Genomic DNA, 25,645 nt, shown 5'->3' with positions numbered 1-25,645 from the left:
AGACCTGACTCCAAAAGGATAATTCCCCATGATGAACCTTAAAAAGACCTATTACAGATGGAAAAAGACAAAGGAATAGCAAAAAACTGGTGGAAGAAGGCTCAAGGACAGCTTGAGGCAGAATCTGTAGCTCCCTTTCCTTCTATTGGTAGGAGACTTAGCAACTCTTCTCCTTTCTTGAATGTTTGGTAAGAAACCAAGCAGCAGAACTCATGTCAGCTCAGAGCCAGCCTTGGAGAAGCCCTTGCCCTCTATCACCACTATCCCCACAGGCAGTCGTTGGCCGCATGTAAGTTTTCTTTTGAAAAGCGTCTGTTCATGTCCTTTGCCCACTTTTTTATGGGGTTGTTTTTTGTACACCAAACCCCTGTAATATGCAATTTACTTAGGTTACAAACCTGCATATGTACCCCTGAACGTAAAATAAATGTCAAAAAATGCTGTTGTGATAATTGATGATTTCAGAGCATAGGACCTGCTTGTCATAATTAGTGTGGAGCAATCATGTTATGGCAGTCCCAGGAGAGCTCAATATGTATTTTGGATGCTAGTTAGTTATATGCTCCTCCCTGTAACTAACTAACATCCAAAAATATCCATTGAGCTCTCCTGGGATTGCCATAGCAAGAAGGTAAAGGGAGTGGTCACTTTCAAGGCAACTTAAAGACTGAGGAGGCCCACACTGATGAAAAACTGAAAAAGGTAAGTCTTCAAATGGAATTCCTTTCCTAGTCTCTGCTCTTATGAAAGCCAGCTGGAGGCTGAGAGAGAGAGTGGTAAGAATTATGGATGGGGCTAGGTAGTAGGTGAAATTCTGACTCAATAATGAAGTGCCTCTCTTGGGGTGTCCTGAATCACTCCAGTGGACAGTTGTCTTCAAGCCATTGCTTGCACTGGTAATAGCAGTAGGCAAGTTATTTTTCAGAAACCTAGGTAGGTAAGTGCGTGGTAGTGGTATGAGGGTGCTCCAATTGACAGACAAAATCAAGCAAATGGAAAGAGCACAGAGTAAGAGTTTGTTAGTGCTTTTGCTTGCATCTTGACTACTTAAAGTATTTTAATCAAGCAGCCTAAGTGTGGCTGTGTGGGCTCAGTAAACACACTGAATTAGGTTTGAATTTTCCACTCACCAGTTGCAAACATGGAACAACTGCATTATTGGAGAGGATTTTACTTGAGGGGATTTATAATCCTTTTCATAGGTGGGTTGTCAAAGTTGTAAATGTTATAAAACTTAAAAACCAACAAACTCATATGTGTAGGGCTGATGCACTTAAGAATCTGACAGATTTTAGCCAGAGATGATGCTGACTTTAAACGTAATTTAAAAAATTCTTTGAGATTGCAAGCTTGTTATATCTTTAAGAATTTTCATCTGATTATCTGATACAAAACTTGTAACCCACCTTGAGACTACGAATGAGCAGGAGCTTGTCAGATACCATTTTAAAGCACTTTCTGAAAGCAAGGAAGGGGATAGGAGAGAGGGAGTAGACAATGTATTGATGTGTAATCATAATGTACTATATGTTATGTTATCCAAGAGAAGAAGCAGACATGACCTGACCCTTTGTCCCTGTATCAGCCACAAGGCTCTAGCTGCCTTTGGCAGACATTTCCTTTGGAAAGTTGATATGTGTTGAAAACAGGAGTGGGGCAGAATCAAGCTAGACAATAGGAATATAATTGCTGTGTGCTGGGGGACAAGACTTAAACTGATTTATTGGCAGTACTCTATGGGACATTTACTGTCTGCAATTGATAAGATCTGGAGAAAAGAATGAGGCTTATTTAAATCTGTACAACATCAAGCAGTGTCACAACAGAATATCCTAATTTCTTTATCCAGAACAGGTATCCCAGACTGGATCTATTGATTAGGGCTCCTTGTTCTTGGGGTGTTGAGAGAGTTAAAGATAATATGAAGATAAAAAAGTGTCCCTGAAGCTGGATGAAGGCCTTGTGAGACTACGTTTAGCTGGAAATATTTTCCCCACTTTTTCTGCTTAGAACGGCATACTTCATGTGTCCTTAATGCTCCTTCCCGGAGTTCACATGCATCATTTGAAGGAGGGGGCACTTTTATCAAATCATCGGCCCTTCTGCCAAAGCCCAGTATAATCACCTGAAGAATATCTGGCATCTGTTACTGGACCCTTGCTTCTCTGACTTTTAGCTGGAAGGACAAATCGACTCTCTGCCTTTCTTAATGGAAAATGAATCCAGCTTAGGATAGTGACAACCTAAGAGATAATTTCTTCTAGGCAGAGAAATGTCAGCGCAAATAGTATCTGTAAAGTTGCCATGTGTCCTGGGAGCGTGAAGGAGTCTGGGGACACCCAGGGAATATGACCTATAATCAACCATCCCTGCAACCCCATTACTACCCCCAGGCTCTCTGCTATCTTCTAAGTCAGAAGAAGCAATTTAAGCAGCAGCTTGTCAAGCCTTTCCCAAAGCAACCCCCCTCTTCTTTATCCTTAGTTGTAAGTGCTAGGAACATAAGGAACATGGCAGTTGCCCACTGGGAGGTGTTCTGTTAATTGGAGCCTCAATTTCCTTTTAGCCTTTCTCCTGACTCTCTTTTTCTCTTAGATCCTATCTCCTCTACAAGGGCAGAACCCCCAGCTGTCTATATTGGGTTTTCAAATATTTCAAGTGATAACTAGAAATGTGGATTACATTATCCTGGAGGCCATAAATAAGCAGGATGAGTATCTTGGATGAAAAAAAAAAAAAGCAAAATGAGTATCTTAGATGGAAAAGTTTATAATACAACTAGATTGTAAGCCCCTTAGAGCCAGGTGGGGATGCTATGTCCGATTGATACAACACCAATATTCCCATAATCCGACAAGTTTAGTGAACTGAGCCAGTGTGACCCAGTGGACAGAGCACTAGACCATGAGTCACAAAACCTGTGTTGCCAAGTTGTGGGATTTTGTGACTTTGTCCAATCCTGCTGCCACTCCTGTACCTGTGTCCTCTATCAGGCTTTGGTTTCCTGATTACCTGAGGGGCAGTTCTGATGTCTTGTCTTGGCTGGTCCCCATATGCATTTGTAAAAATGAATGGTAAGGTAGGATTCAGGATGTTTAAGAGCCCTGCTAGCAAAAAAAATGCTGTTTTAAAGTGCCCTCAAAACATATGGTATTTAGAAGCCATAAAAACTTGTGGTCTGTAAGCCATTTGATCTGGGACTGTTACCATGTAGTGGTGTTACAGACATCCAACTCAAAATCAAAACTGCTAAAAGCAGGTGGACAGTTTCAAGTCCATAATGTTCTGAAGGGCTTACATAATGGGGCACATTGTGTCCTACTGAGGTTTGTTTCAAAAATAGCCTTCTTAGAGATACAAGGTGCCCCAACATCAACCTGATTTGAATTTCTTTAGGAAAAACCTATTTATAAATCATCTGAAAACAGGCTGATTGGCTTCTTTATTCTTTAACAAATTTAATTCATTTTGATTCTTTCTTGAGACTTTATGACTGACACTGAAATCTCCCTTGCAGAGCTTTCTTCATCTCTGATTTTTTTCATTCTTTCCACTCTGCTCTGTTTTACATACTAAAAGCATAAGAGAAATACCCTTAAGATAAAGCAGTGCCTATCTGTGTAGGTTTCATGTTCACTGCAAGAAATATTTCCCTGTTCTCCATCTTTTTACTCATTAAGAACTTAGAGAAACCATTAGGGGTTTTCAGTTCTTCTTTTTTAAAGCAACTTGCAAACCACAAGAGGCCAGGCCTGCCAGAAATGAAAGCCTGTGTTTTCATTTTTCTCCATTTCTGTCATTGATAGAGAAATTGAAAACTTCCCAATGCCAAAAGACTAAAACTTCTAAATGAAGATGAAGACACATTTAGCTCATGAGATCATCCTCTTTAACAGAGAGCTTTTACTCCAAGCATGATAAGAACGTCTATTTTTCATAGCCACAGGTTTTAGAGGAAAATGGAATTTGGCTTTCCAACCCGTCTTCTCCGATGGGTTGGTTTGCTGTAGTTCTCTGGAATCACCTCCTGTTACAAGCCCAGAAAGCATCAGAAAGTTGTTTTAGGCAGGGGAAGGAGGAGGACATTTCTGTAAGAGCCTCCCTGGCTATTGCTTTTGTCTTTAGTAGAAAGAACTAAAAGGAAAAGATGGGAAGGTTCCTATAGGAACACTTTTCCTATTCAGAAGTGGAGAGAAGGCATCTAAGTTGCTAAACAAATAAGGGACTCTAATACTGAAGCTCCCTCACTCACAAATAGACAAACTGGAATGAGGAAGAGATATGTGGAGATTAAATGAGTGCAGTACAGGGAACATGCCGGAGGAGAAACCAAATCCAGTGAGAAAATTAGTCTTTGTCTGAACAATGTCAATAAATCTGCCTTGCTCTATGTCACTGTGTGTAATGTCTTCCTCAATGCCAGGAGAGCAGTGATCTACTTACAGAGAGTGACAGGTGAAATATGGTCATTCAGTTGTGATGGGGTGGTAGAGTTCATGGTATAGCTCACATCAGATAACCTGGGCTAGTAGAAACTTACACCTTAGCCCGGGTGCGGTGACTCACACCTGTAATCCCGACACTTTTGGAGGCTGAGGCAGGTGGATCACTTGAGGTCAGGAGTTTGAGACCAGCTTGGCCAACCCCATCTCTACTAAAAAATATTTTTAATATTAGATGGGCATGGTGGCAGGTGCCTGTAGTCCCAGCTACTCAGGAACTTGAGGCAGGAGAATCACTTGAACCCTGGATGCAGAGATTGCAGTGAGCCAAGATCATGCCACTGCACTCTAGCTTGGGTGACAGAGCAATACTCCATCTCAAAAATAAATAAATAATAAATGAAATAAAAAGACACTTATGCCTTAAATTTCTTGCCATGCTGCTGTGGCCAACCACTCTTCTCTCCAGAATGACTAAGGCACCATAAGCCTTTCTAATAAATTTCAGCTATCTTTCAGAATGGGATGGGCCTGAAACCACACTTTGGCTGTTGGACAGAGTGTAATGGTTAAAAAGCATGGACTTCAGAGTCAAAGACCTGGGTTAAAGTTATTGTGTCACTGTTACAGTTGGAATATTTGTGTCCCCACGTCCCTCCACCCCCACCAATTCATATGTTGAAATCCTAAACCCTAAGGTGATGGTATTAGGAAGTGGGGCTTTGGGAGGTGATTAGGTCATGGGAGTGAAGCCCTTCTAAATGAAACTTACAGTATCCTTATAAAAGAGGCCCAAGAGGGACCCCTTACCCTTTCCATCATGTGAGAACACAGGAAGAGGTACCATCTATGAGCCTGAAAGTGGCCCTCACCAGACAATGAATCTCCCTTGATCTTGGACTTCCCAGTCTCCAGGACTGTGAAAAATAAATTCCTGTTGTAAGTGACCCAGTTTATGATGTTTTATTATAGCAGTCCAAACAAACTAAGATAGTCACTGTAAACTGTTTGGTCTTTGGCATGTGACTTCACCTCTCTAGGCTTCAATTTTCTCACATGTGGAAAGTGTTTAATAATGGCACATTCCAGAGGCATGTTGTGAGGATTAAATTACATAAAGTGTATAAAGCACTTAGCACAGTATCTGGCAGCCAGTAAATATGCAACAAATGGTAGCTAATAATAGTAGTAGTAGTAGTAGTAGTAGTAGTAATAGTAGTGGTAATGGTAGTAGTAGTAATAGTAATAATAATGATATTATAAGATTATATCCCACCATGTACTCAATTTAATGAATATTGGCTTAGGTATTACTGTATGCCAGACGTTGATTCATTAAAGCAAAAAGTGAGCATTTACTATGTATCAGGTACTGTGCTAAGAGCAAGAGTGAGCTGTAAGCAAGACAAGACCTCTTGGAGCCTAAGTGTTGGGGAGATGAGGAACAGGAAAGAGAAGAAAACCTTATCAATGACTTGTAAAAGATTAGAACTGTGTCAAGATGGTTCAGAGATTCTCAGAGTCCTCAGAAATCATGACTGGGTGCTCTGCCGCTTGTTCAGCCCTCTTTGCACTGGCATTGGAAATTCTTCTCTTTCTTACTGCTGGATTCACTTGAATCTCATCTGCCACTTAGCCCTGCCCCAGTTCCCAGGACCAATCTTGACCCAAGACAGGAGATAATGGCTCCAGGCCCATAGATGGGGGCTGAGGTTCAAGTTGCCTTGCTGTTTGTCTGACTAGAGGATGGTGCTCCAGTTTTTATATCTGGGGTCCAGCCTCATTTTTGTTACCTTTCTGTGCCCTTATTTTTAGAAATGAGCTTCTGACTTTGTGGTTCCTCCCAAAGGTCTGTTCCAAGAACTGATTTAGCAACCCCAGTACTCTCGTATGATTGGAGAGCTACACCTTATTCTTGCTGGTTTCCATCCCAAGCACTAGAGTCCTTCTCCAGAACCTCAGTCCAATAAATATAAACCTGGTTGTTTGCTTCTTGCCAGCTAGGACTTCTCAGTATCTCCACCTCCTAGATTCCTCTGTCTTCCCCTTACTTAGTGTAGATATTGTCTAGACAGAAAGTTATTATTACAGGTAATCTTTGTTTGCTAGAACTAAACCTTTGCCACCACCCCCTGCACTTGGATTAGTTCTCTAGTGACTGGTTTACTGAATGGGCAGTTTTTCTGTCCAGTTCTGCTTATTTCCCTGTGCCTCATTAAGCTGCCCAAGATATAACATTCACAATCAGAGGCCAAAACCATTTAATACTAAGTGACCCAGGAGCTCTGAAGATACCACTGTACCTTTCTTAAAAGCCCTAATTGCCCATATTAATTATTTTGCACTTGACTATAGATAAGCCCCTGGCAGAACCATTCTGTTCATTTTTCATTCATTAATTCAGCAAGTATTTATTGAACGTCTATGTTTCAGACTGTGTAATATTGAAATGAATCCGCTACATCTTCTGTCCTCGAGGAGTTCATAGTCTAGTAGAACAGTGGAACTTGTAAATGGATCATTACAATACAGGCTTAGAAGTCCTATATGAATATGGAAAGGGAGGAAGCAAAAAGCAGGGGTACCTAACCCAGACCGCAGGCAAGTAGATGCGAATAGAGAAGGTTTTCTGAAACAAGTATCACTGCTGTGTTTCAGAGGACTAGTAGGTGGTATTAGCTGCTGAAGAGACGCAAAAGTACTTCCAGGCTTATACTAAGTGAGAGCTCAGCACCTTCAGGGAACAACACTTACTTTTCTATAGCTGGAACATTGGGTGTGAGGGGGAAAGAGTACAGGAGGAAGCTAGAGAGGTAGGCGGGTGCTAGATTATAAAGTGCCTTATTTGCCATGTGAAGGAATTTGAATTTTATCCTGATTTTTAAAGTGGGAAATTACAGTAATGTGGAGATCTAATTTGCCAGGGTAAGAAAAGATGCAGGGTAACAAGTTAAATGACTGATAGATGTTAAGAACCCTAATTAAGGTGATGGTGGTGGGGGTGAAGAGTGTGTCTAGATTTGAGAGACTTAAAAGTAGAATTCATAGGACATGGTGACTGATTAGATAAGAGGGGAACAATGAGGAAAGATGATGAGGTTGCTTAGGCAAAGTTGCTTAGGCAACTATGTGGGTGGTAATTCTGCTGCCTGAGCTAGAGAACACAGAAGGAACAGATTTTAAATAGAGGGCAGGCTGTGCTTAATGTTGCCAAATAAAATCCCCCAATTCTATTTTCCTTTTGGTAACATAATCCTGTTGTCCAAAGGATACCACTGACAACCTACCTTTACAGAGTGCAACTGTAGAAGAATATATTTTTCTTGTAGACTATATGTAAACTATACAATTGGATAAATACTGTACTTGAAAATTAAATACTCTCTCTTCTTCGTTAATTGGAAAGCACAGAGTAAATGAAAACAGAATTAGAAAAAACTCACCCCATAGACAAGTTCCCCAACCATGCCGTTCCATATTTTAGTCTCTGGATCCCTTGCACCATATTTCCCATCACCAACGATGGACAATTTGTATTTGATCCTTACATGTTTGGCTATTTCATAGGCTAGGTCTACACAATAGCCTTCATATCGTTCATTTCCTTCCAGTTGCTCATGGTTCTTCTTGTACATTACATATGGTGATTCCTTTGGGACCAGAAGCAAGATAAAAGGATTACAACTATACATTTTTCTAAGAGAAGATAAATGTAATAATTTTTCCCCTCTGTAACTATTGAGGTTTGGTATGTGAAAAAGGTCTTTAAATTGTTACTCAGTAAACAGAAGAGCCTTGAGTATTCATTCGGTCATATTCTTTTTTTTTTTTTGGTGGTGGGGAGGAAGTGCTTAACTGATAATTTAAGGAAGCAGAGAAGGATTTCAGTTCTTTTTGAGAGTTTGAAAGACGGCCCAGTTTTCACCTATCAAGTCTTTGATTTCATCAAATTTTGCAGAGTTAGTTACATGATGCTGAAGTGCCTTTGATTTCTCAAGATTTATTATGTAGGAATCACAGGTAGTTGAGGCAAAGCCCTGGGAAAGCACTGTGATCCTTGTGAGGTCAGGGTCCGTGGCATTTACATTTTTATATCTCCAAGACCTAGTATAGTACTTAAGACAAAGGGAGTATTTGATACGTATGCTTAGACGAAAGACAAACTTCAGCCTAATTCAGAAAATCATACTTTCACACCTAGTGATATATTTATTTTTAACCCAGGTTTGTACTTCATTCAGTAAAACAAAACCAGCTTTTAGAAAAGTGTTTTAAAACTAAATGAGAATACTATCTCACATTTTAAGTGCTTTGAGTTTTGCAGAAAACTTCTTCATGTAGTGAATTGTGCCTTGAAATGGGCTTATGATATGGGTAGGTGATGAGTATTACACCCCTTTCATAAATGAAGAAAAAACAACCTGAGGCTCAGAGAAGTTGTGACTTGCACAGTTTTACAGGTTAGTGGTAGACCTAATTTTAGAATCCTAATGTACTCTCTCCTCCACACAATGCTGCTTCCCCCACAATGAAGAATTAGGTTTCAAGTCCAGATGAAGCATCAGTCCTATGGGGGCGGGCATGGAGGCGGGGAGAAAGAGGAAAATGATAATCTAAAACTGTTCTAAATTCCTATTCTTTTTCTTTCTTTCTTTTTGTTAAATGACATTCTGTTCATCATCATGGTAAGATACTTTGAGAGTTTCCTGAGCTTCCCTGTTGGAAGTTTTTACTGTTTGAACTTGAGGTCTTTTCTACTGATGGAAAAATACTTTTCAGAAAACAGAAGTCTTGCTGGACAGAAAACCCACCTACCTACTGTTCACACTTACCAAAATGGTAGTCACTACTATGGTCCGATTCTCTGAGGATGCACTGTCATTGCTGATTTGCTGATCTGAGAAAGGCACAAACCTTTCATACTCATTCCAGTAGCCGGCCTAGAAACAGAAGACATTTGACCTGGATGCCTATTTTTCCCTCAAAAAAGTACTGCATGAAATTCAAGTGCTGTTGTGGAACAAAACTTTCTTGAGCTCTATAAGGATTGACATCCTGTCTCCCCGTGTCTTGTCATTCCCATCAGGACCCCCAACACTGACACACACACAGATGTGCTATTCCTTCATCCTGGAGGTTCCCATATTCCACTCACCCTTACTGATATTTTGTAAAATAATAACACTTATTTTCTTGCATCCAAATGCTGTCCTTTTTCAAGAGCCCTTTTCTTTAAATGTCTGTTTTGGTTACTTACTTTTCGAGAGCCACTGACTTTCATTTCATACACATCAATGGTATAATTTGTCCTACGTCCGTAAGTGTCAAATTGGATGTTTCCAGTCATTCCTTGTACTTGCACCTGGTAGAAAGAGAAAATTTAAAATTTAAAAATAACGTGGCATTATTGCCTTCTAAGTCTCTGGGATGAGGTCTACTGATAGATCTTGGAATCTTGAAGAATTATTATTGCAAGTCATTGAGTTCTATCCACCAGATCAAGTCTATACAGATCTTCATTTCCTCCACAGTATTTTCTTGGTATGCCTTTTAGTTTTGAAGCATTGAGTAGGTGTAAGATGCTGTTACTTACATAATACAATGAGGGCTCTACTGCCACTTTTTCAAGGACCTGAAATTTCCACTAGTCCCTTTCGGAGAATACTCTGCAGGCTATCCCCTTAACTAGGGTAATATATTCTAAACTGAGTTCCTTGGGGACCATGGCTGTGTCTTATCTTAATATTTCCCATATCTGAACATAATCTGGTTTCAGTAGCATGGGCACTGTTGCACTTGGACTCATATCATAGCTTCAATTATTAACTGAATGACCTTCGGCATGTTCTTAATGCTTTTTTACCCCAGTGTCTTAATCTGTAAGATTGAAAATCCTAGTAGTACCTATCTTTCAGAGTTATTGAGAGGATTAGAGAAGATATATATGTGTGTGTATATATATCTATATATATATATCTATCTATTAAGCATCAGAACACATGCTAGCTATATTAATTATTATTAACCAAATAGATTTAGTTCTGTTTCTTGAGAGAGTTATACATTTACCAGCTACTACGGTGACAGGGATGAGCTTTCCCTCTTATTTGACCTACACTCAGCTACAGACAGGTAACAGACAAGAGAGCTAAGCCATGGAGGGGTAATTCAAAGACTGATAAAATTTATTAAGCCTAAGGGGTCAGGAGTATGGAGCACTAGACAAGAAAGATAGAAGAACTGGAAGCCAGAACACTTGTTTGGGATGCCAAATGCTGATTTCATGTATGGCACAATTTTTCCTAGGCCTGAGCTCAGTATTATGAATTAATAAAAGGCCATCTCTTCTAGGTAGAGAGATTCTTTACCTAGTTTATAGTGCAGGGACACTGGATGAAATACCCTTTACAAATATAAGTCATTATTGTTAACCACTTACATTACTCATCTGGCAAGTAAAGGTCAAATACTTTGCTTCAAAGAGAAAGAATATATCTCATTTTCCTAGTATGAAAGAATGGAATTGTTTTTCATCACTTATAGAAAATGACAAACTGTCAAACAAGTCAGAGGTGGCAGTGGGTTTGTGTTGCAGAAAGAAAAATGTTGTCAAATATTAGGGAACATTTTTTTAAAGGGAAAGGGGCTTATTCACCACCAGTAGGAGACTGTGGAATTCCTATGGAAAGGAAAATGCTCCAATGTGATGAACTGAAAACAAGATGATTGTCCAATGGTTCCAACAAAGCTAAGCACTGTTGTTAGCTTAGGCTTGCAGAGAAGGTGGCATCACACTTCTAGTTAGAGAAAGGACCTTTGTTGAGATAGAAATTACTTATCCAGCGGGATGAGACTGATATATAATATGAGCACGAAGGGCTCTTTATACTCTATTTTGAGCATTGAATTCTGATAGAAGAGTTAGGCAGGGACAAGGGCAATAGGAACTTATTAAGGAAAGCCTTCATTGTGAAAATAGCTAGGGCTTTAAGTCTCATTAAGAGTCATCTATTTCTAAACCCAACCCATCTGAATATGATATATGAACTGGAGAATAGTCAAGGCATAGTCCAATAAATTCCAGACCCCATGATTTGAACGTTTGGTGACCAGAAGTAGAATTGGACTACCACTCAGAGAGAAATCTATTTTTAAGGACGTGGTCCAGTATTGAATGTTAGTGACAGTTTCCCAGCATTCCATCTGGGATAGATTCTTTAATTCATAGCATCCTGTGCAAGACTTAGACATAATATTTTTATAATTATGTATTTCTGGCTTTCCTACTGGATTAGGAGCATCTCGAGATGAGAGACATTTTTTCTGCCTCTGCTCTCAGCAACTAATATTGTGCCTGGGATAGAGCAGATCCTTAATAAATGTTGATTGAACAAGTCTCAATGACTTAGAATCTGTGACAGATATGTCAGTAGACTGTGCTGAGGCTGATCTTTGCATTATTTGCAGATTGTGAGGAGAATGATTACCCAATTTGCAAGTGGCTTTAATATATTTTAAAGCATTTGTTTACATATTAACAATTTAAATGTGAGCACTACTCATCTTATTTCATGCTTGCATACTAATATGGAGCCTGATACATAGTCATGGGTGCTCAATAAATATTTACTGAATGAATGTTGTGCTTATTTTTTCATTAAAACAGGCCCCTTAGGAGCCTCTGCCAGGCAATGATTTTGTTTGCCAGATTTCTTTTGAAGGAAGAGAATAATTTATTGAGAAACAACTATGTGCTAGTCACAATGAAGGATGCTTTACATTATGCAATCTCAATTTTAATTAACTGAAATAAAATGGGATTTCTTTTAATGTAGTAAAACATTTAGTACTTCAGACTAGCCTCCCTTGCAGTCCCTGTGAGTAGAGCAGTTTTACTGAGGCACTGTCTACTTTTGGAAAAAATTGATGCCTTCCAGCCTCTCTGGAGCAATAGAGATTGGCCTGTGGAAAGAGGTAATGTATCGTTTTGGTTGAGTATCTGGTCATTAGGGCCTGGGGAGGAAGGTTACCTGGTTTCCAACTTGAGCTTTGTCAGTGAGTTAGACATGCAGAAACTTTTCTGGGTGGTAGTATGATCAATCTATTTTTTTTCCTAGCCCAATTGGTATCTTATCCTTCATTAGCCAGTTTTCTATTTGGGAAGGTAGTTATTTGTGTCATAAATAGGGAGTCAATTGGAGATGCTGGCTCCTGCCCCCTGAGGTTTTGTTGATGAAAACTCCTTTTGATTCACTCTGAGGGAGTTTTATATTTCACTCATCATTATGTTTCACCTGACAATACAAATCTTGTAACTGCTATGAAGGTTGAATTTAATTAACTGCTCTTCAAAATTGTACAGTGCTACCTCCATAAAACTACACTTAGGGCATTTGTTAAAGAACTGACATAATGACATAAAAATCTGCATGATGGGAGAATGAGTCATATCTCTTTCTTGGAGAGAGACACAAGGGCTACTAACCCCTTTTGATTGAATGCTTCCAACTTGGCAAATTTCAGGCATCAATAACAGAGCCAGCTACACAAAATGATGTATGCTATGAGGCCGTTACAAGTTCTTCCTTGCTGGATTACACACAGAATTATCTTATCTTTGCCCATCTCTTTGTTGATTTGGATGTCCCAAACATCAGGATCATTAAATAAGTAGAAATAAGAGATTCTTGTACTCTTGAAAGCTCATTTTAATACATGCAGGCACATGTGGCATAAAGCAAAATATTCAGAACAGAGCTCTTGCTTGGAAAACTGCAATGAATGGGTGATGCTACTTCTGGTATAAATAATGAAATCTGTTCAAAGGACATTGCTTGAAGCCTTAAATGATCTCCTACCCAGCAAATACTAAAAACAAGTGACCTATTTGACTGTCTATCCATTGATTCCTTTTATTTTTCTTTAGGCTTTTTCTTTGCAGCATTGGGCAAAAGCTTCTTAAGTAGGCCTAGAAATGTATCATGTTCCTGCATTTCATCCTGTAGAATAGCATGAGTGTTCTTTTTGACAACAGAAATACCATCACACTGGCTAAGTTCCATAGCCTGTCTAGGCTAATCATTTGTCTGATGAGCCAGAAGATGCTGTCCTTTGTACTGTCTATCTTGAAGTTAGGAGCATCTTCTAAAATATCCTAATCTCCCTAAGGAATGTCATATGTTTGAAAGGTTTGAATTTTTTGAAGCTATTTACATATTTAATCCATAACTTTTGAGAGTACTAAGTTTCATTTACTAGCCACAGTATAGAGCATAACCAAAAATTCATTTGCCCTAAATTTATCTTTTTTTCAAGCTTCAAGAAATGACCTCCAATTTTTAGATTTCTAGATTTGGATGATTTATAGAAATGGCTATACTTATCCTCTTAGCATACTCTGAGATTCTACATAATCTGGTCCTATTCCTTTTAGTATGTCTTCTCTCAAGATTTAGGTCTCATCGTTTTAATGTCTTTATAAGTTTCTTCCACCCCAATAACCCATTGTGGTCTTTACCATTTTCAGAGCTCTCTCAATATCAATTCCTTGACTCCAGGGCACAGCAGGATTTGCTAAGCAGTCTCCAGCACTTCCTCTCCGGGACACATCCACTCGCTGCCTCCTCAGGTAGCGGAAAGCTTCTGCTATGACCAGTATTGCGTCGTGTGTCAATGCAGATGTATACTGAAATGGATGCATGAAAAACAGGATATCATGATAAATGATACCCTCAAAATTTGCCTTGTTTCTTATAATTTTCATTCATTTCTACCTATTGTTCTATGCAGTCACCCCCCCCCCCAATTATTTAAGAGATCTCTCTGGGCAAGCCTGAATTTGATTCATTCTACAATGATACGTCTTACCTCATGTGTGCATGTGTTACGATTATTACAATCAGATGGCTCAAGGCAATCTCTCTCTTGCTCTCAATACTGTTTCTTTTTTATACTGAGTGAGTGACTACCAAAAGGCTGGGTCCTTTATAGAGGAAGAAATATGTGTGAAGTTAAAGGATGGCATGTATAGACTGGAGAGGAAACAGCATATCCTAAAGCAAGACTGGGTTACTGCTGTTTGTAATAGAAAATTGAGATCCGGTGTTTACTTAGGGGAAAATGGAAATAGCTAAGTTAGACAGCTTGAAATTAATTTGGAGGAGAACATTAATCACTTCTGTCTGGCCCATGTTTCTGGCAAGCCAGGACTTCTGGCCAGCAATAAATCAGTTTTTGTTTCCTGGGGGGTAGCAAAAACCAAAGCTGTTTTTCAATTGTAGAAAATTTCAATTATTATTGAGTTTTAAATCTGATAATGTTGACAATTCATAGGCAATACTTCATGATGCCACCTCCTGCAGGCAAGAACACTTTCTATTCCTTGGATATAGTGATATGCTCTACTAGGGATGAGGTCAGTCACTTAATACAAGGGATTTGATTATCCGCAATTTGAAATGGTGGATGCTTTTTCATTAAATGAATTAACATAAGAAACTATGGTTAGAATAAGCTGGCCCCTGTTTTGCAGGAGTGACAAATACTGGTAGAATATAGAATGTTGTTGACTTTTTAAAAATGTAGCAAAATGTCCCAGGGGGAGTTCTCTCTCTTTAGTACAGTATGTCCAAATACAATTGGGAGTGAGTAGATTATTGCCTCTACAACTATCAATTAGCTTTTCTGACTTTTCTCACGTTACTTCTCTTTTAGAAGCAAATCATCAAGTGTGACTGTAACAGGGGGAATATGTTCTTTCATGAAGAAAAATCTTTGTGTCTGTACATCTTTGCAATACATGAAGCCAACATGGTGATGATTTTCTTTTCAGTTGACTGCATAAATTGTCAGCATATCTTAATGTAGTCCTTTCCAAACCATACCAAAAGAGCTATTTAGTTTTTGCTTTATTCAGTTTCTACTTATCAATGTGTGAGAATACCCCCCAAGCCCTAAAAGAAAATGTTTATAGAGTAAATTATCAGGATTTTTAATCTGTAGACAATTTTATCTCCTAATCAAAAATATTGTACATCAATTTTTAAAGTGGGCTTTTGGTTTGATCGATATTGTGCAAGGTTCTATAATGACAAATACTAAGCAAAAGTAATGTGAAAGTTGTAACATCTATTTAAATATTCAATTTTTAAAAAGTTATTTAAAGGTTTTTACTTATAAGTATGAACATTTCTTCTCAGTGGGTTCTAGAACTTTACATTATATACACCAAGTATTATCAATGAAGAGTCCAGAGCTGAGATTGGCTTCCTTCTCTTTTGTATGGCTCTACAACTTCAGCACAGGCATAAACTACTCTTCAGTACCCTTTTCATACTTCCTACCCTCACTCATTTTCTCATGCCTAACACAGTGTCTGGCACATTGTAGGTGCCAGACTACTAACCCACTAAAATATTGAATAAATGAATTTCTCTCTTCTACCTATTACCTGGTAAATCTAAAGATCATAAAGCAGTGTGGGTAGGCAGTTTTATGAAAAATCTAAATTTGAATAAGCTCACCTAAATGTAATGTAATGTGCATTTTAACCATGACTTTATGCTTTTGATATTTTTATCTTGATTTCTATGAAAATGGGCAACTTAGGTAATCTAATTATTTTCAGAAATACTTTAGCAAGCAGGAAAACATTTCCATTCAATATACATATAGGTAACATACACTCTATTGTAGCCTAATTCACTTGGGATTATTTTCCAGTAAATATCAGTTTAATACATTAAAAAAATTTTGATTACAAAGGATTCATCATAGGGATTGTGACCATATTTACTGAAGCAAATTAGGACACTTGATCAGACCCTAAAACAGAATGTTTTAAAACAAGACTATCTTGGAAAAATCTGGCAGGCATAATCACTACAACCACAGGATACCACTTAACTAGTAAGTGGCTCAACTGAACGAAAAAAGTATGTTTAACCCATAACTTTTCTAGAACACACCAATTGCATAAAGTAAGGTTTCACTTGAATTATGTTCTGATGTAACCCATTTAAGGTGGAGCTGCATAGATGGTACAGAATGTATCTCTATATCTTTTTTCTGGTCTGTGTTGCCTACTGTTCTTTATTATTATTATTATTATTATTATTATTATTATTATTATTTTGAGATGGAGTCTTGCTCTGTCGCCCAGGCTGGAGTGCAGTGGCATGATCTTGGCTCACTGCAACCTCTGCTGCATGGGTTCAAGCCATTCTTCTGCCTCCGCCACCCAAGTGTCTGGGATTACAGGTGCATGCTACAATGCCCACCCTGTTATCCCCTATTCTATTCTTGCCTGGGAGGAAGGATGTGAGGATGAGTATCTTAAAACAATGAGGAAGATGTTTTCCCCTTTTCCTTTTTTAGGAAAAGGTCTTGACTCTGTTTTGATCCCCCATTTTGTACCACAGCTATGGTACATACTTTCACTATATCAGGAAGGAAGAATTTAAAGTCAGTTTCATGTTTGAATCAATACACTGAGGGAATGAGTTACTTAAAAAATATATTTGAAGGGTCCTTTGTGTAACATGAATAACTTTCCCCTAATTTATCTGTTTAATTCCTGGTTTTTAAATAATAGAATTTCTAGCCATAGGGGAATGCATATGAAAAATGTGCATTTTTAACCACGACTTTCTGCTTTTAATATTCTTATCTTGATTTTGTGAAAATGAGCAACCTAAGTAATTTAATTATTTTCTAAGATACTTTAGCAGGCAGGAAAACATTTCCATTCAATATACATATAGGCAATGTACACTCTTTATTAGAGCCTAATTCACTTGGGTGTACTGAGATTCATGGAACTTATTAAAACAAAGCAATCACATAAATAATGTAAAATCTAATTTGCTGTTTCAGACTATCAATCTTCCTTACCTATTCCCACTGCCCCCACCCTTCGCCTGGCTCAGGTTCTTGTAATATTATAAATTGTTATGAGCATATTACAAATAAAATTCATTAAAAATTAAGTTAACTTATTTCCAAGCATTGGATTTTAAAAGATCTCATTCTCAACAGCTTCTTTATTCAGGGGTTTAGTTTTTAAACGCAATAGCATCACCTGCAGTTGTTTTGTGGCATCTTTGAATCACTTCTGAGGAAAATCATTTGATCATAAGATGACTGTTAGTGTATAAAGACCATACGGAGATACATTGAAAAGCTGGCCTTAGGTTTTTACACGCCATGGAACATTACCTTTAGTGGTGCATTCTTGGCTTCAGGGAATTCCCTTTCATCCAGCCTCACCCAGCGCTGTATGAACTGCTGAACCATAGGGTTTTCATTGTTGACAATCTGGAAACCTGTAATGTTGGCTCCCCCATGCATGACTCTTTCCAGTAAAATATCAGTAAAACCCTGGAAAGACATTGAAAGGATCATGATTGTGGGAGGTTGTGTATTCTTACTCACCATATCTGTTAGAGTGCTAAAGATAATGTGATCATTTATTAGCAATCAAGACAGCCTTGAATATGAAATTAATTGTTAGGACACTATGTCCCTGAAACTGCAGGCATAATGGAGAAAATATGCATTCTTTCATTTTAGTTCCTGTGTCTTTATGTAATGTGGCTGCCACATGGACAAACATAGGTGCCAGCTTTAAACAAATATTTTGATTTGTTTTATTTACCTGTATTTTTAGTCTTTCTTCATTGAGTAAAAATACAATGCTTTATGTAATTGGAAAATGTTGAAAAAGTTTGACCCTAGTGGGTGTTATAGCAAACTTTTCTTCAGCCTAACGTGATAAACACAGTGGATTGCTTCAGATTCTAGTGATGAGTACTTTGGAAATTTGTGATTTACAGAAATGCCAATGAGTGAAACTGACAGCTTGGTTGGATATGATGGTACAAATCCCAGAGTATGTCTCACATGTATCCATAAATGAATCACTTTTTTTTTTGAGATAGAGTCTCGCTGTGTCACCCAGGCTGGAGTGCAGTGGTGAGATCTCAGCTCACTGCAACCTCCGCACCACCCCCAGGGTTCAAGCGATTCTCATGCCTCAGCCTCCCAAGTAGCTGGGATTACAGGTGCATGTCACCATGCCCACCCAATTTTTGTATTTTTGGTAGAGACGAGGTTTCACCATGTTGTCCAGACTGGTCTCAAACTCCTGACCTCAAGTGATCTGCCCGCCTCGGCCTCCCAAAGTGCTGGGATTACAGGTATGAGCCACTGCACCAGGGCAATAAATGAATCTTAACAACTACTACATAGCATCCACCATTTTCTTCTAATTTGCTCTGGCTACCATCTGGTGCCTCTGCCACCTAAGCCTTGTGCAGGAGTATCTCCATGTGAGCTCTGCCAGCTCCATTGGGCATTATTATCTTCTGGGACAAGTAGCAGCCCAGGAATTGCTGCTACTTTTGCTGGATAACTATATCCTGCTAATTACTATTAATGTGTTAGGGTTTTCAATGAACTGAAGCCATCATTTGTATTCATAAACAGATGGGTAGAATTCTTCCTCCCTTCTTTACAACCCTCCAAAATTTTAATATAAAAATGATCAAACATACAGAAAAATTGAAAGAATTATACAGTGAATACCCACATAGTCACAGTCAGATTCTACAATTATTTTTTCTACTCATCTATCAAACTATTTCATTTTGGGGTTCATTTCAAAGTAAGTTGGAGACATTAGTATACTTCACCCTAAAAGATTTCAGCACGCAGGTCATTAACTAAACTTCAGTGTTTGTTTACAGTTCTTTTTCTTTCTTCATTTTTTGAAGGTAAAATTTACATCAATGAAATGTACTTGACGAGTTTTGATAAATGCATACACCTTTATTACCCAAGTCTGTATCAATTCTTTAATGTTTCCTCTCTTTTTTTTATAGTCTAAAAAAGGTTTTATTGAAGTGTAATAGTTGTATAGAGAAGTGCACATATCTTTATGTGTATAGCTTGGTGAATTTATTCACAAAGTAAACATAAACAATATATATAGAGTCAGCACCTCCATCCATGTTTCTCTTAATTTTACATTTGTTTACTATGGGTAACAAGACAGTCTTAGAAAACATTTTAGTGAAACAGCTTTTTCAGTTATTACTTACAGCCCCTTCCTCTTCCTTTCATAAGTGGGATATGAGTCAATGGAGGCCGGATCAAAGAGTCAAATAGTTTACATCACTGAGAATCACTCCTTCATTCTGATAACCATAAAGCATTTTAAAATTTAACATTAATTCATCATGATGAGTTTTCTCCTAAAGGCTTTCTTCATGAGAGAAAATAAGACACAGTGTTTCTCCCATTTTATTCCCCCTATAATAAATTCAGCAGAGAGCCTCACTTGTGTAGAAAGTCTAGCAGAGGCTACCACTGGGGCTTAAGCCTAACTGTTACCCAAGTCTCCATTCTCACTCCTTAAACTTAAATTCAAATAAAATGCTGAGGATAAAACTCTAATGAAAGGGCCTTCAAGATGGCTGAATAGAGGCATCCAGAACTCACCTCCTGTACAAAGAAGAAATAAAATAGTGAGTAGATAATCACACTTTGAGTATATTTCCTAAGAGAGAATGCTGGAATTCAATAGAGAAGTGACAGGAAACATCTGACTTAAGGAATGAGAAAGAAGTAAGGCAGCCTGCTTGGCTGGGATCATCTGGAAGCCTGGAGAGGTGCCCCAGTGTGGGTAAAGGATAAGTGAGAGACCCCTAGCAGTCCATATTCCCAATGTGGACTCCTGCAATCTTAGCCCTGGGAGAGCCCTCAACCCACATGGGCTTTGAAGGAGTTGCCTAGAGATTGTAAAATGGCATTTCTCTAGAGAGGCAGCTTGGGTGGGTCCTACATACCCCAGAGTCCCAAGCAGCCACAGTAGGGTGCCATTTTGAGAGCCCAGCCCCCACCAGACTACATCCTGACCAGAGGCCCAACAGCCCCTACATTTCCACATCCTTGGGACCCCATCAATGGGGTCGAATACCTTGAATGCAGGGCTGGGCCTTGTTGGCTGCTGTTGCCAGAGCGAAACACGAGTCATTGGCAGTGACCCTGTCACTTCCAGTAGCAGTGCTGCTACATATTTAAAAGAGCTCTGAGGAAAGGCTCCCCTGCTTATATCAGGGCCAAAGCACATGCTCCTAAGCTACTTGTTTATGGCTGCTACCACTGAAAGCAACCATGCCTTCTCCAGCAGTAGGGCTGCAGCACAGCCACTTCAGCCCCAACCTGAGCATTCTACTGGGGACCTAGGGATCACCTCAGCCCTGTCTACCACAGCCAGCACCCACATGCACCACCAGATGGCCTGGCTCCACTCCCCTAAATTCAGTGCCTGAGTACACTGTCCAGGGGCCTGGAAATTGCTCTGCCCCATTCACCACCACTGGACCTTAGCACTCCTCCTGGGAACCTGAGGATAGGCTGATTTAGCCTGTCACTACCACCGTGGCTGGGACTCACCTACACGTGCTACCTACAGGCCTCAAGAATGGCTGGCCTAGCCTATTGCAACCACCATCATCACCAGGACAAACCATTTGGGAGTCAGAGGATTGTGTTGCCTCTGCTACAACCATTGCCCATGCCATGCCCACTTCCTAGGGCTCCAAGGACCCACCCATCCATATGGCCCACCACTGCCACTGCTGGCATCTGAGCAAGCTGCCTGGAGGCCCAAGAATCAGTCTAACTGGACCCACGAACACTGGTGCCCATGTACACTTCCCTGAGGCCCATGGACAGGTATGCTTGACCTGTTGCTGCTACCACTGGTGCCCAAGAACTGACCCATCTGATGTCTCCAACTCCAGCAAAACTTCACCACAGCCTCCACCAACAACTGCACCCTATACTACCAAGGAAATCACGGATACTATTGATGCTGTTTACAGCCAGATAAATCATCATGGAGACTATATTACTGCACATACTGAGAATCAAAACCAAAGTGTCTTACCCAACCAACACCATAGATAAATCTTCAGGAAAAAGTCCTCCCCTACAAAAGCAAATTTAATATATTGAAAGAAGTAACTGTTACACCAAATGTGCAGATATCAACGCAAGGACACAAAAAATATGAAAAAGTTAAAAAAATACAATGCCTCCAAAGGAACATAATACTTCTCCAGCAATAGATCCCAATCAAAAAGAAATGTATGAAATCCCAGAAAAAATTCAAAATAATGATACTAAAGAAGTTCAGTGAGATACAAGAGAGCACAGAAATCAGAACAGCAATACAAATGAAAAACAATGCAGAATATGAGTAAGAAATTTACCAAAGAGATACCTAAAATAAAAAGAAAAACATACAGAAATTCTAAAGCTGAATAATTCATTGCATGAAATATAAAATACATTTGAAAGATTCAACACTAGACTAGATCAAGCAGAAGAAAGAATTTTAGAAGTTGAAGACAAGTCATTGAAATAACCCAGTCAGACAAAAATGAAAAAAGATTAAAAAAGGTTAAACAAAGCCTATGACATACAGGACACCGTAAAATGATCCAAAAATGTGAATTTTTAGTGTCCCAGAAAGTGAAGAGAAAATGAAAGTGATAAAAAAAACCTATTTAATAAAATAATAGTTGAAAACTTTCCAGATGTAGCAAAAGATTTAGACATACAAATACAGGAAGCTCAGAGATCCCAAAACCTTTAAAAAGGTCTTCTCCATGGCACACTGTAGTCAAACTGTCAAAAATTAAAGATAATTCTAAAAATAGCAAGAGAAAAGCATCTAGTCACTTACTCTGATGGGAGTTCCCATTGGACTGACAGTGAATTTCTCAGCAGAAATGTTACAGGCCAGGAGAGAATGGGCTGATATATTCAAAGTTTTAAAACAACAACAACAACAACAACAACAACAACAACAACAAACTTGGCAACCAAAGATACTATACTGAAGAAAGTTGTCCTTCATAAAGAAGGAGAAATAAAGTCTTTCCCAGACAAGCAAAAGCTGAAAGAATTCATAACTACTAGACTAGCCATATAAAAAATGCTTAAGGGAGTCTTACACCTGGAAGAAAAAGGAGAATATCTACCATAATGAAAGTACATGAAAGTATAAAACCCACTGGTAGAGTAAACACACAAATGAGGAAGAGAAGGGTCTCAAATGTTTCCACTATAGAAAACCATCAAACCACAATGATAAACAGTAAGAGAGGAAGAAAGAAACAAAGTATATGCAAAATAACCAGAAACCAATCAATAAAATGACAGAAATAAACCTTCAAATACCAATAGTAACTTTGAATATAAATAGATTAAACTTTCTACTTAAAAGATATAGACTGGCTGAAGGGATTTGAAAAAATGATCCAGCTATATGCTGCCTACAAGAAACTCACCTCACATGTAAATGTACATATAGGGTCAAAGTAAAGGGATGGAAAAAGACATTCTGTGCAAACAGAAATGTAAAGCAAGCAGGAGTAGCTATATTTGTGTCAGAAAAAACAGACTTAAGTCAAAAACAGTGAAAAGAGACAAAGAAGGTCATTATATAATGATAAAGGGATTAATCCAATAATACTATATAACCATTCTAAGCATATATGCCTCTGACACCAAAGCACCAAGACAAATATTATTACAACTAAACAGAGAGATAGACTCCAGTACGAAAATTGGTGAGAGCTTCAACACCCTACTCTCAGTATTAGACAGATCATCTAGAAGGAAGATTAACAAAGAAACACTGAATTTAAACTTCACTTGAGACCAAATGTACATAACAGAGATTTATAGAACATTTCATCCAACAGCTGTAGAATACACATTCTTCTCATCAGCACATGGAACATTCTCCAGGATAGATTATACATTAGGATACAAAACAAGTCTCAAAAAATTTAAAAAAATCAAAATCATATCAAATATCTTCTCAGACCACAATGGAATTTAACTAGAAATCAATAACAAGAGGAACTTTGGAAACTATAAAAATACCTGGAAATTAAACAACATGCTCCTGAATGACCACTGGATCAAAGAAGAAATTAAGAAGGAAATTTAAAAAATTCTTGACACAAAAGAAATTGAAATGCAACATACTAAAAATCTACCATAATGAAAATACATGAAAGTATAAAACCCACTGGTAGAGCAAACACACAAATGAGGAAGAGAAGAGTACAGAAAAAGTAATATTAAGAGGGAATTTTATAGAAATAATGGCCAACATCAAGAAGGATGTCAAGTAAACAATCTAATGATGCACCTCAAAAACTAGAAAAGCAAGAACAAACCAAAGCCCATATTAGTAGAAGGAAAGCAACAATGAAGATCAGAGCAGAACTAAATGAAACAGACTAAAGAAAAACACAAAAGAACAACAAAATAAATTTTTTTCAAAAGATAAACAAAATCAATAAACCACTAGCTAGATGAACCAAAAAAGAGAGAAAACCTAAATAAACAAAATCAGAAACAAGAAAGGAGATATTACAATTGATACCATAGAAATATGAAAAGTTGGCCTGGCATGGTGGCTCATGCCTGTAATCCCACACTTTGGGAGACAAAGGCAGGTGGACCATTTGAGGTCAGGAGTTCAAGACCAGCCAGGGCAACATGGTGAAACTCTGTCTCTACTGAAAATACAAAAATTAGCTGGGTGTGGTGGCGGCACACACCTGTAATCCCATCTACTTGGGAGAGCTGAGGCAGGAGAATTGCTAGAACCCAGGGAACAGAGGTTGCAGTGAGCCAAGATCGAACCACTGCACTCCAGCCTGGGTGACAGAGTGAGGCCCTGTCTCAAAAAAGAAAAAAATGAAAGATCACCAGAGACTATTATGAACAACTAGATAACCGACTGGAAAACCTTGAGAAAATGGATAAATTCCTGGAGGCATGCAACCTACCAAAATTTAATCAGGAAGAAATTGAAAACCTGAACAGACCAATAATGAGTAATGAGATTGAATCAGTAATAAAAAGTCTCTCAACAAATAAAAGTCTAGGACTGAATGCTTCACTGATGAATTCTACCAAATTCACAAAGAGGAACTAATACCAATCCTCCTCAAGCTATTCCAAAAATATTAAGGGGAGGGAATTCTCCCTCACTCATCCTATGAGGCCAACAATACTGTGACAGCAAAACCAGACAAGGATGCAACAACAACAAAAAACTACAGGCAAATATCCATGATGAACATAGATGCAAAAGTCCTCAACAAAATACTAGCAATCTGAATCCTACAATCTATCCAAAAGATACACCATGATCAAGTGGGATTTATCCCAGGGATGCAAGAATGGCTCAACATATGCAAATCAATAAATGTAATACATCACATCAACAGAATGAACGCCAAATCTGTATGATCATCTCAATAGACACAGAAAAACGATTTGGTAAAAGTCAACATTCCTTCATAATAAAAACTCTCAACAAACTAGGCATAGAAGGATTGTACCTTGACATAATGAAGGCCATACATGACAAACCCACAGCTGAAATCAGACTGAATGGGAAAATGCTGAAAACCTTTCCTCTAAGAAATGGAACAAGACAAGGATGCACACTTTCATCACTCCTATTCAATGTATTACTGGAAGTCGTACCCAGAGCAACCAGGTAGGAAAAAGAAAGGCACCCAAATTGGAAAGGGGGAAGTCAAATTGTCCTTCTTTGCATATGTCATGAGCTTATATCAAGACAAACCTAAAGACTCCACCGAGAAATTCTTAGATCTGACCATTAAATTCAGTAAAATTGCAGGATATAAAATCAATATGCAGAAACCAGTAGTGTTTTTATGCACCAATATTGATCTAGCTGAAAGAGAAATCAAGAAGGCTATCCCATTTACAGTAGCTACTGAAATATCTAGGAATAAACTTAACCAGGGAGGTGAAAGATCTTTACAAGGAAATCTCTGATGAAAGATTTTGAAGAGGACATAAATGGAAAGACACCCCATGCTCATGGATTGAAAGAATTAATATTGTTAAAATGACCACACTACTCAAAACAATCTACGGATTTCATGCAATTCCTGTCAAAATACCAATGTCATATTTCACAGAAATAGAAAAAACAATCCTAAAAGTCACATGGAACGAGAAAAGAGTCCAAATAGCCAAAGCAACCCTGAGCAAAAAGGACAAAGCTGGAGGCATCTTACTACCTGACTTCAGGATGTGTCACCAGGCCATAGTAATCAAAATGACACAGTATTCAT

The 25,645-nt window shown here is 38.5% G+C and overlaps 1 protein-coding gene across 11 annotated transcripts in view; it reads right to left on the bottom strand.

The window, feature by feature from the left end:
• GRIA3 (glutamate ionotropic receptor AMPA type subunit 3) overlaps nucleotides 1-25,645 on the bottom strand; it is a 322,070-nt gene that overhangs the window by 80,050 nt on the left and 216,375 nt on the right. For all 11 annotated transcript variants that reach the window (XR_012429864.1, XR_012429865.1, XM_074029201.1 and 8 more), the window contains 5 exons: nucleotides 17,658-17,819; nucleotides 13,960-14,127; nucleotides 9,700-9,804; nucleotides 9,275-9,382; nucleotides 7,886-8,092 (listed from right to left, as the gene is read on the bottom strand). Coding sequence is in view for 9 of the 11 variants with exons in the window: in XM_074029201.1 (XP_073885302.1) it covers nucleotides 7,886-8,092; nucleotides 9,275-9,382; nucleotides 9,700-9,804; nucleotides 13,960-14,127; nucleotides 17,658-17,819 (750 nt within the window). In the remaining 2 variants the exon portion in view is untranslated. The remainder of the gene's footprint in view (nucleotides 1-7,885; nucleotides 8,093-9,274; nucleotides 9,383-9,699; nucleotides 9,805-13,959; nucleotides 14,128-17,657; nucleotides 17,820-25,645) is intronic.

This window comes from Macaca fascicularis, chromosome X (genome assembly GCF_037993035.2).
Source record: "Macaca fascicularis isolate 582-1 chromosome X, T2T-MFA8v1.1".
In the NCBI taxonomy this organism is placed as follows: domain Eukaryota; kingdom Metazoa; phylum Chordata; class Mammalia; order Primates; family Cercopithecidae; genus Macaca; species Macaca fascicularis.
The sequence above is the reverse complement of the archived record's forward strand: the minus strand, read 5'-3'. Positions and strand labels throughout refer to the sequence as shown.